Source organism: Ptychodera flava, chromosome 8, assembly GCF_041260155.1.
Source record: "Ptychodera flava strain L36383 chromosome 8, AS_Pfla_20210202, whole genome shotgun sequence".
NCBI classification, from domain to species: domain Eukaryota; kingdom Metazoa; phylum Hemichordata; class Enteropneusta; family Ptychoderidae; genus Ptychodera; species Ptychodera flava.
The window spans coordinates 13,179,958-13,196,292 of record NC_091935.1 but is presented as its reverse complement, the minus strand read 5'-3'; the positions used below and the strand labels follow the sequence as shown (position 1 = coordinate 13,196,292).

At 39.2% G+C, this 16,335-nt stretch overlaps 2 protein-coding genes across 2 annotated transcripts in view; one reads left to right on the top strand and one right to left on the bottom strand.

Annotated features, from left to right (window-relative positions):
- LOC139138527 (sushi, von Willebrand factor type A, EGF and pentraxin domain-containing protein 1-like) overlaps positions 1-11,541 on the top strand; it is a 55,640-nt gene extending 44,099 nt beyond the window's left edge. The window contains 6 exon segments of the mRNA XM_070706937.1: positions 2-4,926; positions 5,617-5,907; positions 6,360-7,382; positions 8,047-8,169; positions 8,840-8,924; positions 9,763-11,541. Coding sequence (XP_070563038.1) covers positions 2-4,926; positions 5,617-5,907; positions 6,360-7,382; positions 8,047-8,169; positions 8,840-8,924; positions 9,763-9,790 — 6,475 coding nt within the window. The 3' untranslated portion in view covers positions 9,791-11,541.
- LOC139138525 (spindle and centriole-associated protein 1-like) overlaps positions 11,276-16,335 on the bottom strand; it is a 33,324-nt gene continuing 28,264 nt past the window's right edge. The window contains exons 15-18 of the mRNA XM_070706934.1: positions 15,906-16,136; positions 14,642-14,837; positions 13,310-13,379; positions 11,276-11,884 (exon numbers count right to left, since the gene is read on the bottom strand). Of these exons, the coding sequence (XP_070563035.1) occupies positions 11,834-11,884; positions 13,310-13,379; positions 14,642-14,837; positions 15,906-16,136 (548 nt within the window). The 3' untranslated portion in view covers positions 11,276-11,833. The remainder of the gene's footprint in view (positions 11,885-13,309; positions 13,380-14,641; positions 14,838-15,905; positions 16,137-16,335) is intronic.

Here is a 16,335-nt window from a genome sequence, read left to right as displayed (position 1 = left end):
TGGTCAGTAGAGAAGACGCCATAGTATATGGTAGCTCTCTTGAGTATGAATGTCTTCCTGGATATAATCTTCAAGGAGAGGCAATAGTTACCTGTCAAGCAAATGGTTTGTGGACAGATGTCCCATCCTGTGTAGCGGTTGAATGTGGAGAGCCTTCTTCACCAAATAATGGCTTTGTCAGTGAAAATGCTGTCACTTATGGAAGCGTGGTTCACTATGGCTGTGATGAGGGCTACAATTTAAAAGGCAGCCCTGAAATAAGGTGTCTTGCTGATGGCAGCTGGAGTAACCAAACACCAGTATGTGAAAAATTATCATGTGGGCTGCCTCAACGTGTCAAAAATTCTGATCACAGTGGATTGTGGTTCTTCTATGGCAACAAAATCCATTACACTTGTGATGAGGGGTATGAAATGCATGGCAATGACACAATAGAGTGTTTAGCCAATGGAGAGTGGAGTGAAGGCCCTGCATGTTCCATTATAACCTGTGGGAACCCAAATGAGATAGAAAATGGTACATATCAGTTGACTGGCATTGAGTATAATGATATGGTAACTTTTAGTTGTGATCTGGGCTATCAGATGGTGGGCACTGCATCACAGTACTGTCTGTCTACTGGCATTTGGGGTGGTGAGCAGCCAAAGTGTGAAATCATTGTTTGTGGGGAACCACAAAGTATAGAACATGGCATTTACACAGCTTCTGCTCTGGTATTTGGCGGTGTTGCAGAATACTCCTGCATTCCTGGATATTCCTTGACTCCTGCAGGAACTGTGAAATGTGAGTATACAGGAAATTGGAGTCATGTCCCAGTTTGCTTACCAGTCACTTGCAAGAGACCCAGTGCTGTCCCCAATGGTACTGCCAAAGTTTCTGGTTATGTTTACGGCAAAAATATTACTTACGCATGTGTAACTGGATATCTCCTTCAAGGCCATCAGCATATAACATGTGAGGCTGATGCAACTTGGAGTGGTCAACCACCAAGATGCGAGATTGTTCAGTGTGGACCTCCTGTAGAAGTCCATCATGCTACAGTCACTGGGGATGAGTATGAGTACGGGAAAGCAGTTAAGTTCCAGTGTCAGCCAGGGTATAAAATGCTTGGCAATTCAACAGTTGTCTGTCAAGCCACTGGCAAGTGGACTATACCTCCAGTGTGTTCCCCATTGAACTGTGGAGCACCCCCGAGTTTGCCACATGGTGCTATACATGGGGGTGGCTTCACTTTCAATCAAACAGTATCATATAGTTGTGATGCTGGCTATTCACTAAGAGGAAACAAGGAAAGAACATGCCAGGCAGATGGTGTTTGGGGTGGTGAGGCACCTGACTGTGAGATTATTTCTTGTGGAAGGTCACCAATTGTTCACCATGCTTCAAAGACTGGACAACAGGAAACCTTTGGAAGTGTTATCAACTATAGATGTGATGCTGGGTACAGGTTGTCAGGAAACCAGACAATTATTTGCTTGGCAAAGGGTGTGTGGACTACTGCTCCTGTATGTAATCCTGTTGAGTGCGGTCCACCTGAAGATGCTCAAAATTCATTTAAAAATGTGGGCAATACAACATTTGGCAATCGTGTCACATATCACTGCAATAGAGGATATATTCTTGAAGGAGACTCAGACAGGGTTTGTCTTGAAGATGGGAGTTGGAGTGGAAAACCACCCAAATGTCAGATTGTAACTTGTGGTAAAGCATTACCAGTGGAATATGCATCTCATAATGGTACTTCCAACCATGCATTTGGTGATGTCATCCATTACAAGTGTGATGAAGGCTATGAAAGGATTGGTCATCACAAGGTCCAGTGCAGTGATACCGGGGAATGGACTGCCGTGCCCGCTTGCCACCCTGTTTCCTGTGGAATTCTCGAATCTATCCCCCATGGCAGAGTACTCATCACAGGAGAAACTTACAGACACAATGCAACATATGCTTGTGACACAGGGCATCGTTTGCAAGGAATATCAGTCAGGACTTGTCAAGCAAGTAAACGTTGGAGTGATGTTCCTCCAAGGTGTAATATTGTAAGTTGTGGACTGCCACCAGATGTTATACATTCGACCTATGATGACACTAGTGGACATACGTATAACAGCGTGGCTGTGTACAAGTGTGATACTGGCTATAATTTGATTGGGAATAGCTCAATCAACTGTAAAGAAAATGGTCAATGGGCAGCGCCTCCTGTGTGCACTCCTGTATCCTGTGACCCACCAGAAACGGTTGAGAATGCTTATGTGACGGTAACAGGCAATTTTTTCAGACAAAAGATCTTATTCCAATGTGAACGGGGCTACCAACTGATAGGTGATAATGAACGAGAATGCCTAGCAAGCGGTAAGTGGAGTGGAACAGCTCCACTATGTCACCTAATATCTTGTGGTCTACCTTACACCATAGAAAATGGAGAATACAATGGAGAAGAGTTCACCTTTGGAAGTTCTGTGACCTATCAATGTCATGAGGGATATGAACTAAAAGGATCACAATTAGTTAGGTGCTTGGAAAATGGCCTATGGACACAAGAACCAACTTGCACACCAGTACTGTGCAAGCCACTTGAAGAAATTCAGCATGCCAATGCAGTAATTTCTGGCCACACCTATGGTGGTACTGTCAGTTACACCTGTGAACGTGGATACACACTGAATGGTGACACTGAACGGGTGTGTCAGGCCAATGGTGAATGGGGAGGAACACCACCTGTTTGTGAAGTTGTTACCTGTGGACCATTTGAAAGTGTCCAGTTTGCTGCAAGGCGGGGAAACAGTAACACATATGAAAGCATTGTGAGATACCTCTGCATACCAGGTTATGAATTGAGAGGAGAAGCAACAGTACGATGTCTGGCATCTGGGAGTTGGGGTCAACCACCAACCTGTGTTCCAATTACCTGTCGACAACTACATGATATCCCACATGGAAGTGTTAGTTTATCAGATGTTACATTTGGAACAATTGCTACTTATGAATGTGAGAAAGGCTATAGGTTACGTGGTAGCAGGGAGAGAAAGTGCCAAGCAACTGGTGCATGGAGTGGAAGTTTGCCTGTTTGTCAGCTCATATCCTGTGGGACTCCAGAAGATGTACCACATGCTACTTTTTCAGGGCTTGAATACACTTTTGGAAGTTCAGTGTTTTACACTTGTGATACTGGATATAGGATGATTGGAGAGTCATCAGTAGAGTGTGTGGTGAGTGGGCAATGGACAACAAGTCCGGCTTGTGAGCCCGTTAACTGTGGACCGCCACTGAGCAGCACCAAAGAAATTATTATTGGGAGTAATTTCTTGTATGGACAGGTTGTTGAGATTGACTGTATTCTGGGTTTTGAAGTTTCCGGAGAGGAATACATATGGTGTCAAGCAAATGGGGAATGGTCTGCAATGCCAGAATGTGTCCCTGTAGACTGTAGAGAACCCAAGGATATCCCTCATGCTACAGTAAACGGAAAGAGTTACACTTATGGAAGCACAGTTTATTATGAGTGTGATGATGGCTATGAGTTGATAGGCAGTAACTTGATGGTATGCCAAGCAAGTGGTGAGTGGACAGCTCCTCCTACATGTGAACCTATCACTTGCAGTGTGCCGCCGCCCCTGGAACATGCCAGCATGTCAAGAACTGGTTACAGCTATACTGACGTTGTCACCTATCATTGTAATGTTGGGTACAGAATGGAAGGGGCAGATCAACGAGAGTGCGAGGCCAATGGTCACTGGAGTGGAGTTGCACCAAAGTGTCTTCTAGTTTCTTGTGGTCCACCAAAGAGAGTTACCTATGCAACACTGCTAGACACAGATTATACATTTCACAGTATAGCAAGGTACTCATGCCAGCCAGGGTATGAACTTGTTGGTACCGATCAGGTCATATGTTCTGCTGATGGTGAATGGAGTCCTGAACCACCTGAGTGTCAAATTGTTAACTGCCCTGCTCCACTTGAAATTGTAAACGGTCAAGTACATGGAACAAATTATTCTCAAAGCAGTGTCATCTCATATACATGTCATTCAGGATATAAACTCATTGGGGTTGGTAGTCAAACATGTTTACTCAACAAAACATGGAGCTATAAGCAGCCTAACTGTGAATTGATCAAGTGTAGAACACCAGATAATATTGCACATGGGAGGGTTATGCAAAGTGACTACTTCTTTGATAGTACAATTGAATATGTTTGCAACTCTGGGTATGAACTGAATGGTTCTAGGATCAGAAGATGCCTGTCTGACTCTACCTGGAGTGGCACAATGCCAACCTGTACAGCTGTGAGTTGTGGAGCACCACCATCAGTTGACAACGGAGAATACATTTTACAGCATCGTGGTGATTACACTCTTGGCAACAGGGTGCAATATATCTGCAACCCTGGCTTCATCATCAATATCAATGAAGGTCTGGTATGCAGAGCTGATGGTATCTGGCATGGAACTGTTCCTGTGTGCAGCAGAAAGTCATGCAGTCAACCTTCACGACCGCCAAATGGTATGATCAAATCGGGAAGCTTTCTGTATGGAGACATTCTGGAATATGGTTGTTTGTCTGGATACAATTTAATTGGCACTAGTACACGCAGGTGCCAGTCTACTGGGCAGTGGAGTGGAAGTCTACCAACCTGTGAACCAGTGTCATGTGGCCCACCACCAGTTGTCCAGTTTGCTTCTGTACACACGCAGCACCTAACTTTCAACAGTCTAGTGAGTTACTCATGTAATGCAGGATATGAAATGGAAAACTCCAACTTTGCAAAGTGTCTCGCCAGTGGCACATGGTCAGATGTTCAAGCACAATGCATACCAGTATCTTGTGGACCCCCGCCTCTATTGCGGAATGGGAATTTCCATGGTAATGACTTCACATTTGGGCAGTCATTACACTACTATTGTCATCCTGGCTACACTTTGCAAGGTAAGATGATCATATTCATCACTTACAAAACAAACCCTACAAGACTGATACAAGATTCCTGTAGGAACCCTACAGTCAGGTCATATAAGTCCTGTGTGGGGTCCTCTATCTTAAATCTCCATACAAGCCCTGAACAGCATATGAGTTCCCCAAGAGAATCTTACAGGAGTCCTATGTAAACTGTATTTTCTCTAGAGCCTATGTAGATTGCCTATTTGAACTCTGTTGGATTAGTATATGACCTGCATGCAAGATTCCTACAGAATGCCCAAGACATAAAAGGGTCCCTAAAAGAACCCTATAGGAGTCCTATATGGCCTGTTTGCATGAGTCTTACATAGTTCCTAGCAGAACTATGTAAGATTACCTAAAAACATACTATGCCTATAGGAACCCTGTAGGATACCTTGTATGATTCCTAAATGATCTGTATGTTGGATACGTGTACAATTGACCTTTCTGTCCTGTAGGAAGATGTTCCAAAATACTATACCCCTAGTCTAGCAGGAATCATAAAATTTTATGGCTTAAAGGAATCTTTCAGGTTTTTTTGTAAATGACTGTTCCCACATAATTAGTTTTTATTAAGTAATTTCCTTTGCCATTACAAGCTATCAAACCAAATATTAGCGTTTGTATCTATCAGCCAATCTAACATCTAATTATTCATCATTGATCATGTAACAAAAGGAAGTTCACTGAGACACTGCAGTGCTAATGGGCGTTGGAATGGAACATCACCACGGTGCACACCAATACAATGTGGATCTCCACCGCCAGTAGTATCTGGAACTCCTGAGGGCGATTTTTGGTCTCTTGGAAATACTGTACATTACAGATGCTACCCTGGCTACACACTGACAGGCAACAGCAGTAGGACATGCCAAGCAAATGGGCAATGGAGTGGACAAACACCACTGTGTGAACCAATTTCATGTGGTTCCCCGCCTGGAATGCTCCATGGTTTTACATCAGTATCAGGTAACTATATAAAAAGCGGACTTTTACTCATCCAACTGAGAATGAACAAGCTTGACTTCACAGACATTTGAATGGAGATTTTTACTTGACAACCACAAAGAACCCACCCCCTTCAAATCACAACATAAATATAAAATTACACCTGAAATGTCTATCATTTTTGTAATAACCAGAGATTGAAGTAAACAATTTAACATGTACTTCTTACATATTATGTCATACAAAATAAGTGTGTAGGAAATATGTGCATCTTAATGTGACATCTGATGTTTTGGAAAGGACCAAGTACATCTTGTTTGAAATGTGACATCTGTAAAATCAAGTGTTTTGGTTATTGGGTGAAGTGAAGTGGCAATGTTGTTGAGATAAAAGTTATTACTGTAATGTTGGGTGAACTCATTTGTGATAAGACTACAAGTATTAACTTCATTTTTCACATCTGTTCAAATAAGGTGGTAACTACAATTATGGCGAATATGTTGTGTATGTCTGTCAAGATGGTTACATCCTCAGTGGTAACAGTGTAAGACATTGCCAAGCAGATGGATCATGGAGTGGTGGGAACCTCACATGTCGCCCTGTTGTCTGTGCCCAACCAAGCCGTCCAAATAATGGAAGAGTGTCCTCATATGATAACAGCTACAGCAGTAGAGCTTACTTCTCATGTGATGATGGCTATGTACTCCAAGGTCAATCACATAGGGTGTGCCTTGCAACTGGGGAATGGTCAGGCCATATGCCAAGGTGTGAGCCTAATGCATGTGGTAACCCACCACATGTGTCTGGCGCTGTATCTCTGACATCTGATAACAGGAAAATCAACCCAAATCACAGATTCTTCTTCCGAGACAGTATCAAATTTCTCTGCCAGCAAGGCTACAGACTGGAAGGAAATGCAGTCATTCAGTGCAATGCTAAAGGTCAATGGACTCTTCCTCCAGCATGTGAGGCACTGTCTTGCAATGCAGTTGCAAGTATAGCTAACGGATATGTGTCTGCTCCCAGCCATAAGGTAAATGCTACAATTGCTTATGGTTGTCGAGCGGGATATGAGCTTCATGGCCGTGAAACTTCTTTATGTCAACCTGATCAAACTTGGAGTAATCCTCCTCCAGTGTGTCAACCAGTCTCCTGTGGAACACCACATCCCTTGATAAACGGTTTTGTTGATGGACATTCATATCTTGTCTACAACAGTATTGTTAAGTACAAATGCATAAATGGTTACGTGCTTGTGGGAAACGAGACAACCAGATGTCAGGCAACCAAAACTTGGACAACGCTCAAAGCGTCCTGTGAACCAGTTGAATGTGGACCACCTCCTGATGTTCAAAATGCCATAATGAGTGCTTCTTCTGGACAGCACTTTGGTATAACAGTAACATACACATGTGAGAAGGGCTTCCAATTGGATGGTGCTGGGGAAGTGTTGTGTGCTGCTAATGGTCGATGGCAAGGCACGCCTAGATGTGTGGGTAAGCATGAGTCGTCTTAAACGTTGTAGAAAAAGCAGAAAGAGAATATCTTTTCAAGCAAGTCAGATTGAATGACCTTGCATTTGCATTGTAATTGTTAGAAACAGTGTAAAAAAAAATTCCATACAGCAACAGTCACCTTTGAAGAGGGTTCAAAGTACTAGTACATCAAAGCACATTATTTTCCAAAGTTATGAGTGCCATCATGGACTACAAATAACATGAGCTCTACACTTGATTTATAGGTAGCAACAGAAATTCTTTAGCAGCTGAGTCCTCTGTTTAGATTTGGAATCACAAGCTTCACTCGCCAAGTTGGGCACTGATGTATGTGGTTAAATATAAAAAATGCATTTTAATTCTGATTTAGTGTGTATATATACGAATGGCATCTGCTGGTGTCCATCGTGTTTGTCTTTGCATATGGATGGATATTTGTCTGTCAAGCTCAAAGGCTCAAGAACCACTCCATGTATCAACTTGGCATACAGTCAAGAACACTGCGAAATTCAGCGGACATTGAATCAAACTCCCTGGCTGCTCACACGAGTATACTCTTTGGTCAAATAAATGTATTTCTCATAGAGCCACTTAGTATAAGACTTCCAAACAAAGAACCCCTTGCTAAGAATTTTCCTTCACCCGTCTCCTTTTCACTCAACAGAAGATCAATATGAGGACTTTCAACATGCAGTGTGCATTCTGCCATGTTTGCATGGGGGTACATGTATAGCACCTTATCAGTGTAAGTGTCCTCCAGGATTCTCTGGGACAAGATGTGAAAATGGTGAGTAAATATGGCACAAACATTTCTACAATGAAATCGATACGGCTATCAAATAATTAAAAGTCACACATCATATGAATTTGTAGCACAAAGTTCCCATTCAGCAAATTGTATTGGCAGATAAGTGTGGCATACTTACCAATAGCAACACCTCACAGTTTCAGTGCTCTTTCTTTGAAAATGATGTACCCTTTTTCTCTTACTGCAATTTTTGACAATATTAGATGAACATTTTCAGATTACGAAGATTCTGATGACATACTGTACTATTATGAATCTGCATCAGTTGTAATGATTCAACATGTGTGATAACGTTTACAATTTTAATATAAGTTGTCTTTAAGATTACTGTTAGAAGTATAATGAAAGCTAGAATTAAGTGCCGAAGAGGTATAATTAAAACTAGAATTGAGAGTCTATGATGATAATTTTGGCACGTACATTTAGAGGGACAGATAGATCTTTATGTGGCAAAATAATGCATTGACCCATTGTCACTGGTTCAGGTAATACAGATATTGCAGCCAATGTGAACATCAAATATTGTTAAATTTGAGGCAATTTACTCTTCATATCCAAAATTCTGCATGGTGACCCTTGTATTTTAAAATATGTATAGAATAAGATGATTTTCAGTTTAATGTGACATGTGGATGGGTTTCCTTCCTAGCATTGTGTCATAGCCGTTGTATGAGGAATGGGAGATGTTATGGAAGAAATCGCTGTAGATGTCCTCCTGGCCGAAGTTGTGACAGGTAACTTCTTACACCATTGTATTCATGAACAGAACTATACAAAACACGTCAAAACATGGCACGATGTAATTCATTGTCTTTAATTAAGGGCCAGTGATGTTAATTTTTGATTTTTTCATTATTTTTATTCTATAAGGCAATTGCAAGTTCTTCAACTTACAAAAGAATGTTGAAACATCCACCATTTAGCTTGTCAACATAGCATCTATTTGTGCAAAATGCACTGTTAATGTTTTTATTTGAATTTTAATCTGGACAAGAATTCACTTGTCAACAATAACAACGCACTTACCACATGTACAGGCTGAGTTGACGAGCTGAATACCGTGTATATCAACATACTTTGGGGAGTAGAACAAGAAATTTTGGTTTATATTAAAAACAAAAATTGTGAAATAATCATCAAAAGTTAGCATGACCGGCCCTTTAAAATGTTTTTCTGTACATTTTAACAAGCACAGGATTCAAGGACATTGTAGTGGTAGAAACTCGAAAGTTTGTTCAAAGTATGGAATGAATAAATACATTGATAAACAACTACATAAACAAACAAATAAGCATACAAAATATCAGTTTAGTTAATTGACCATCTTTAGGAGAGCTTTATGGCCAAACTGTCATGATATATACTTCAATTTTATTAACACCTGTACTCTGCCCACTTTGAATTTAATAGACTTTATCAATCAGTAAACATCAAATTTACATCCTATTTATCAGCTTCATTGAAACAAAATAAGTAGATGAAATTCAGTGATGGGCTAAACAAATAGTGGGCGATGGCATTAGTTTTTCTAGCATGAACAAAACAACTTAAATACACTTCTTGATTCTCCAGGAAACCACGATCGTTATTTTATCTTTGAGATGAAAACAGCCAAGCAGAGGTTGCAGTGTAACTATATTTACAGTGAGCTAGATATCCTGAAGAGGAAAGCCCTAGTCATCAGCAAGATGGAGCAAGAAATATCAGTAGTTAATGAGAGACTTCCGACATACCAACCTAGCTACAGTCAATATGTAGGCGATCCAAAAAACAAAAATGAACTGTATATTGCTTGAAATTATTACTCAACCAGCACGAAATATTATACCCATATTTGATATCGATATGTTTCTGTGATACAGTTGATTTTTGTAGAGAAGAAATCATACCATCAAAAATTATTTGTACATAAAATTATATAAACAGTGTACAGTCATCTGATACATACATATGCTAAAATATTGTCTTCTAATTTTTTTAGCTGTAAGGTGATTTTTCATAATTTAACATTTATGGTGCACACCTTTGCTTAAGCTCTGTACTTTCATATGGTATTATGGAAACCCTGCTGAAAAAAAAATTATGTTGCATGATATTTCTGCATTATAAAGTGTCATATATGACCTAAAATGACATAATTTCAAAACAATGTGTGTTTATTTCTCCACTATGCATTTCAAGTCCTGAATGTCTGAACACATGCTGAACATCAAAGATAATGCTCACTAAATAGGGAGAGTACAGCATGCTTCGAAATTTAGAATGTAAAAATCGATGGTGCATGTAATAAAAGTGCACAGACAAGCTACTACTATACTCCTGTACAAAGTATGTTTTACCATTGGTTATTGATGTCTATTAAGATGACAGTAAGAGTGTGTCCTTCTTGATAACTGACTGAATAGTACACACAGCTTTTTTAGTGATTAGAATCTGACCAGATGGTGCAAAGTGAGCACCACCGTTCACATAGCTGATTAATCTTGCTTAATGGTACTCAGTCACTGGGAACTTGCACATATCCTCATACGGTTAGTGTATCAGCCATGTTTGCTCATAAAACGTCAATAACACTATACAGTATTGATCGTATTCAAGTCTTGTATGGCCACCCAGTGGAAAAATTAGAGATTTGCTTTATTTATTTGAAGTACAGATTCAGCAGTCAGTGGTGGCAATCAAAGACGTACACCACTGAAATTTTAAGAAAGATTAGAATATTAAGTTGGTACCTATGAAGACAAGGGACTGTTTTACCGAAAGGCTCAACCCTTTCACCACCATGGTTTGGCCCAGACCTATTGTTCACAATGGTGATCGTGGATTCGTTTACAGGGAATAAGGGGTGAACAGGTCAAAAGGTGATTGAGTCTCTGAATTTTTAGCAGAAAAATCTACATATACCTTAAGTGTTGCTACCGCACCAATGCAGCAGGTAAAGCTAAGGCATGCAGCAGATATTTAAATCAGTTAATAACAATAAATACCTAATGGTATGAAACAGTGATATCATAATGTGCCAATGGGAGTGTCATTGTAAAACATACTTGAGCAAGTGACAAAAACCATATACAAACTAAACATATTTAAATTCATGTGTATTTTATTCAGATATACATATATTAAAAAAAAAGAGAAGAAAGTTTTACCACCGACTTTCATTACTGGCAGTGTTTTTAGAGTAACACATGCTTAAGACGGAATAAATCATTGCACTGACTTAGGCAATGATTATAATCACATAGATATCTTCAATAGTTTTCATTGATTTCCATAGACCTTTGTATACAATCTGACATAGCATCACATAATTGCTGTCATTTGATTTAATAAAATCACACAAGAAAATCATTGCTTTGGGTGTGTTATTCATTATTTACAAGATTAGGTTAGTTTTCATCTGAACCATACAGGGTGATCTGCATTTTCATTTTTATGGATTATCAACAGTAGTGCATGTTGGGTAGTGAATTTTTTTTCAAATTATTAAAATTTTCTGAAAATCATCATCATGCATTTTTTAACCAACACACCAACCTAGCCATTTCAACCAATGACTTCAAATCTGGAGCACTGTGGGATCATAGTTGCAGTTCAACGGCCCATGATCTCAACAGCAGTCTGCTCAAATGAGTTTGTTTTCTTACTGTGACATGTGGGAGCTAAGAGCAAAGAAACCACCTTCACTGGATGCCTGTTGAGAAAGAGAAAACAATAGCTTTGATAGCGATTTCAGGTTTGTTACTAAATATCGCTACACGGGTGTGACATCGGTAAACGCTGCCTAAAATGAGGACAAATGTTGTTGTTGTATGCACGGCTGTTGTTGCAGCTTGTAGTTTGAGCCATAAATTCGTGCGAATTAGTGCGACTTATAGTCATTGCAACACTAGCAGGTTTTTCGTCATTTATGCAGGAAATTTGGACAAATATTTATTTATGCATATTAATGAGAGAAAAATTATGTCATTTGCAGTCAGCCCTATTGCAGAATTGAATGTCAAACAACTTGAGGTTGACAGTCTCATTGTCATTCTTAATGCAACATTGGCAACCCTGCAACCAAATGCCACTCTTTATGAGACAGCATGTATTTTCTTTAGCTTGAATGTTGTGTCAGGTCTGTCTGCCTTTGTCTGTCTGTTTGTCTGTCAGCACAATATCTGAAGATAGGAATCAAGTATGGTATAAGGGAATGTTTGGGAATGGCAATTAATCATTTAGGATTTTTTTGCAGGAGTGGGTTTTACAATAAATTACCCAAGAGTCATATATCCTCATAATGACTGCATCAGAGCTGATGAATCTTGCTACAGACATTCAACATAAAAAACAGTGCAGTTTTCAAGGTCCATAAAGGCAGTAGAGAATTTCACAGGTTAATAATACTTGACACTTATATTGAAGTTACAAAGATATGACAAGAGTCAAAGACATTTGGGAGTTTCAGTCAGCTCTTTGCCAACAACATATTTATCGACATTTTGAATTTAAGCCATATCTATGAATGGTGCCGGGTGAAACTTGGTACTGATATTGCTTATGAACATATGAGAGAACTGAAAGACAAATTGCAGTTTCAAATGGCTGGTAGTTTTCATATTAAAACAATTTTTACAATTTTGCTTCTTTCTTTGGAATTTTTTAATCAAACTGGATAAGTTTTAGCATGCAAAGATGTTGCTCGTAACAGGCTACAGGCTTGTAGTCAGAAAAAAATGAAAGTCAATTAATTTAACAGACATCTGCATACACTACACATACTGAAACACAGGAAAATTTTCAGTCCAAACGGGATTCTTAAAGGTGTATATGGATCCCTACCACAAGAATGTAAAAAACATTGGCAGTACCCAGCTCCCTTAGAAACACTATTTTAACCATATTGTCTTGTTTAGTGTTCATAGCTAGGGCAGTGGGCTGCCAAAAACAACTGCAAGTGGCTCACTGACAAAGAAACTGATTTGAGAGGATGAAAAAGTTAACTACCAACAAGATAGGAAGGGTCTTTCGAGCCTGATTGAACATATGCCCTGAAAACTGTCGCAATAGAACATTGTGGCACTGATATCAATCCTGTCGACTTACCAAAGTAAAACGAGTCATTTTCTAACCTTACCTGAGATTTTGAAGTAGGTCCAATGTTACTCGCAATACTACTGACAGTTGTGATGGGTACGTCACTCAGCCTGCAGGAAAACATTATAAGAAATCAGCTCTTGAAACTTAAACCCAAGCACAAATTTACATAAACAATGCAGTGTTTGTATTCTTGCAAAACTATATGGACAAAATGCCTCATCTCTGAACAAAATATAATAGCAGAGAGGTCATGCTTGAGACATTTAGCAAGTGATAAATCCTGATGGTATTGGCATAGTTGTAAATTCTGTCCATGTTGAGTATAATTAACAATTATGAACGGAGTTTGATAGACAATCCATAAACGATGTCACAATAATAGTCGCGCCAGCGGCTTACTGACTACGCATGCGCATATTTATAATATACTATCCGACTAACCGGAAGTGTACCCTTCTTTCATGGGCACGGCCATGTTTTTTTTTAATACTCGTAAATAAACAAATACGAAACAAATTACTATTGCATAACATGCCATTTATAAAATATACCTCTTTTATTAGCCAGTAAATGTTATTATGCACCTTGTCGCTGATACAAAATATCGTTAATATAGATAAAGGGAGAAAACTGTCGTGCATATGAACGGGGGCATACGCAAAGAATGCTGGGATTGAATTTTAGAAAAGCGCCCCCTGTGTCAATAATTAGATTCAAAAATTGCCAGTTTTTAGACGGAACGCTATAGTTTTTAGCTTGCAAGTGGACGGTGGGCAGTGCGGTTACCATTGCAATGATAATGATTGCATGATACGTCCCTTGCTTAATGCGATAGGCTGTTATCATTGTAAAAATTGCCAATTTTTGTCCAAAATTTTTACACGTTACAGAAAATCTATACCTGCACTGCTGCAGGGTTTGACGTCGTGTACCGTACGTGAACTGCTTTCATCAGAGGGAAACTGGGCATACACCCCTGGCGCGACACCAAGGGCTGAGCCCTATATATTATAATACTTCCTTTAGTTGATTATTTCGTTTCTGTGCTGTAACTTATCTTTTGAAATACAACAAAATGCATCATCAAGTAATGACAAAAACGCATGCATGAGGACATGCTATATCTGTAAACAAATCTTATGTACCTCTATGGTGTTGGTTTCTCCTTCAGAATAGTGTTTTTTCTCATCAGTGTATTCAAAACAAATTTGATGAATGATGCAAGATAAATCGATAGTAAGAAACAATTGTTGACATTTCAGAAAAAAATAGCATCTTTCAAGTCCTTGTGGGCTCAAGAAATTGTGACTTTTTAAAAATTATTTTTGACAACTTTTTATAGGCAAAAGCCAACAGTATAGACTATTACCTATTTTCTTTGCCGTGCTGTTGTCTTGGTGATGGTGTGCTACCTGCTGACAATTCAAGTTCCTCAACTCTTGGCAAGGTCACTGCTATGGTTTTGCTGGGCACTGAGTTCTCATGAGGGATTGGTGAGATTGCTGGAGAAACAGATCCACTTTGCTTACCAGGCATAGACGTGCTGTTGGGCTTCATTATCACATCTGACAGGAAATATTATTACCATACATGAGTTACATGTACATTTAAAAGCCCAAAATTCCAAGTTCACAGATTATGCCTGAAACATTAATTTTTTGTTTTCCTGACATTTTCTTTAAATGAACATGGAGTTTTTACTTTAGTTTCGAACCTCAGTAACTGTGACTCTTCACAACTTTCCAAAATCAAAAAATTTGTTGAGTCAATTAGTAGTGGTTTCTTTGCTCGCTACTGTGTTAAAGAGGTCCAGTATTTGACTTGTCAAGGGTCTATATATCTTTAAGGTAGAATGCGCCTCAAAATTAAAGACTAAAACTTTTGCGCGAACTTTCCTCAAGAAACTTTCAACCATTCTCTTACCAAATCCAAAAAAAAAAATTGGGGGTCACCATGCAAAGTTTTGAACTAGCGAAACAAATTACCCAACATTTTGCGATATTTGAAATTAAAAATGGCCGCCATCCCCGTGTTAACTGTACAGGGGAAAAATAAAATTTCGGATTTTAGAAAAGGTAAGACTGTGAAAGTTTTTCTTTTTTGACCCCCCACAAGTGGTAGATTAGAAAAGAACTGAAGAAATTTGAGAGTCCAAATATCTGTCCCCAAGGCGCGTTCTACCTTAATAGATGCATTATTGTTTTGACAACCAAATTTCTGTTTTGACTTGTCAACAACAACTATCTGTGTATGTTCTCCAGTCAAGATAGAAATTTGGTTGTCAAAACAATAATGCATCTATTACAGATAAAGACCATTGACAAGTATTTCTACACAGTAGTGAACAAAGACTGTGCAGAAATAGCTAGTATTTGACTTGTCAATGGTCTGTGTACCTTTAATAGCTGCATTATTGTTGTTGACGACCCAATTTCTGTCTTGACTTGTCGACAATATGTATTTGTGTATGTTCTCAAATCGACACAGGGTGTTTCAACATGTTTTAACAAGTACGCCGATTAATGTAGTTGACAAAAGGCACAAAAATGGTAAAGAAGTCGTCAACAGGTATGTTATTTTCTATGTCATACAATTGGAGTTGAGAATAGGATTCCTAGAAAATCACAACTAACCATAACTGCTGGTTATATTGCCTGTGTCAGCAAGAGGCTTCCTATAAGACTGAAGTGCCTGAAGTCTTGCCTGTGCCTGACTTCTTTGTTGAGTGAGTGTTGCTATCTGTTCTGTGAGATCAGAATGCTGAGCTGGTATATCAGATGGGGCACTTGCAGGTACCACTGTGACTTTACCGCTGGCGATAGGAACTTGCACTGGAGCAGAGGATACCTCGTGAACTGTAATACCTAGAAAGGAAAGTTAACATGGAGTAATGTGAAACCACTTGTAAACCGCAATGAGTATCAGGTACACCAATATCACATGAGATATCTACCCACACAATTTCCTCCAGGAAAGCTTGTGTAATATATCCACCACATAGTAAACTTTTCCTAAAACCGACAAATATACTAGGATTGGTGAATCATAGGAAATCATGAGGGT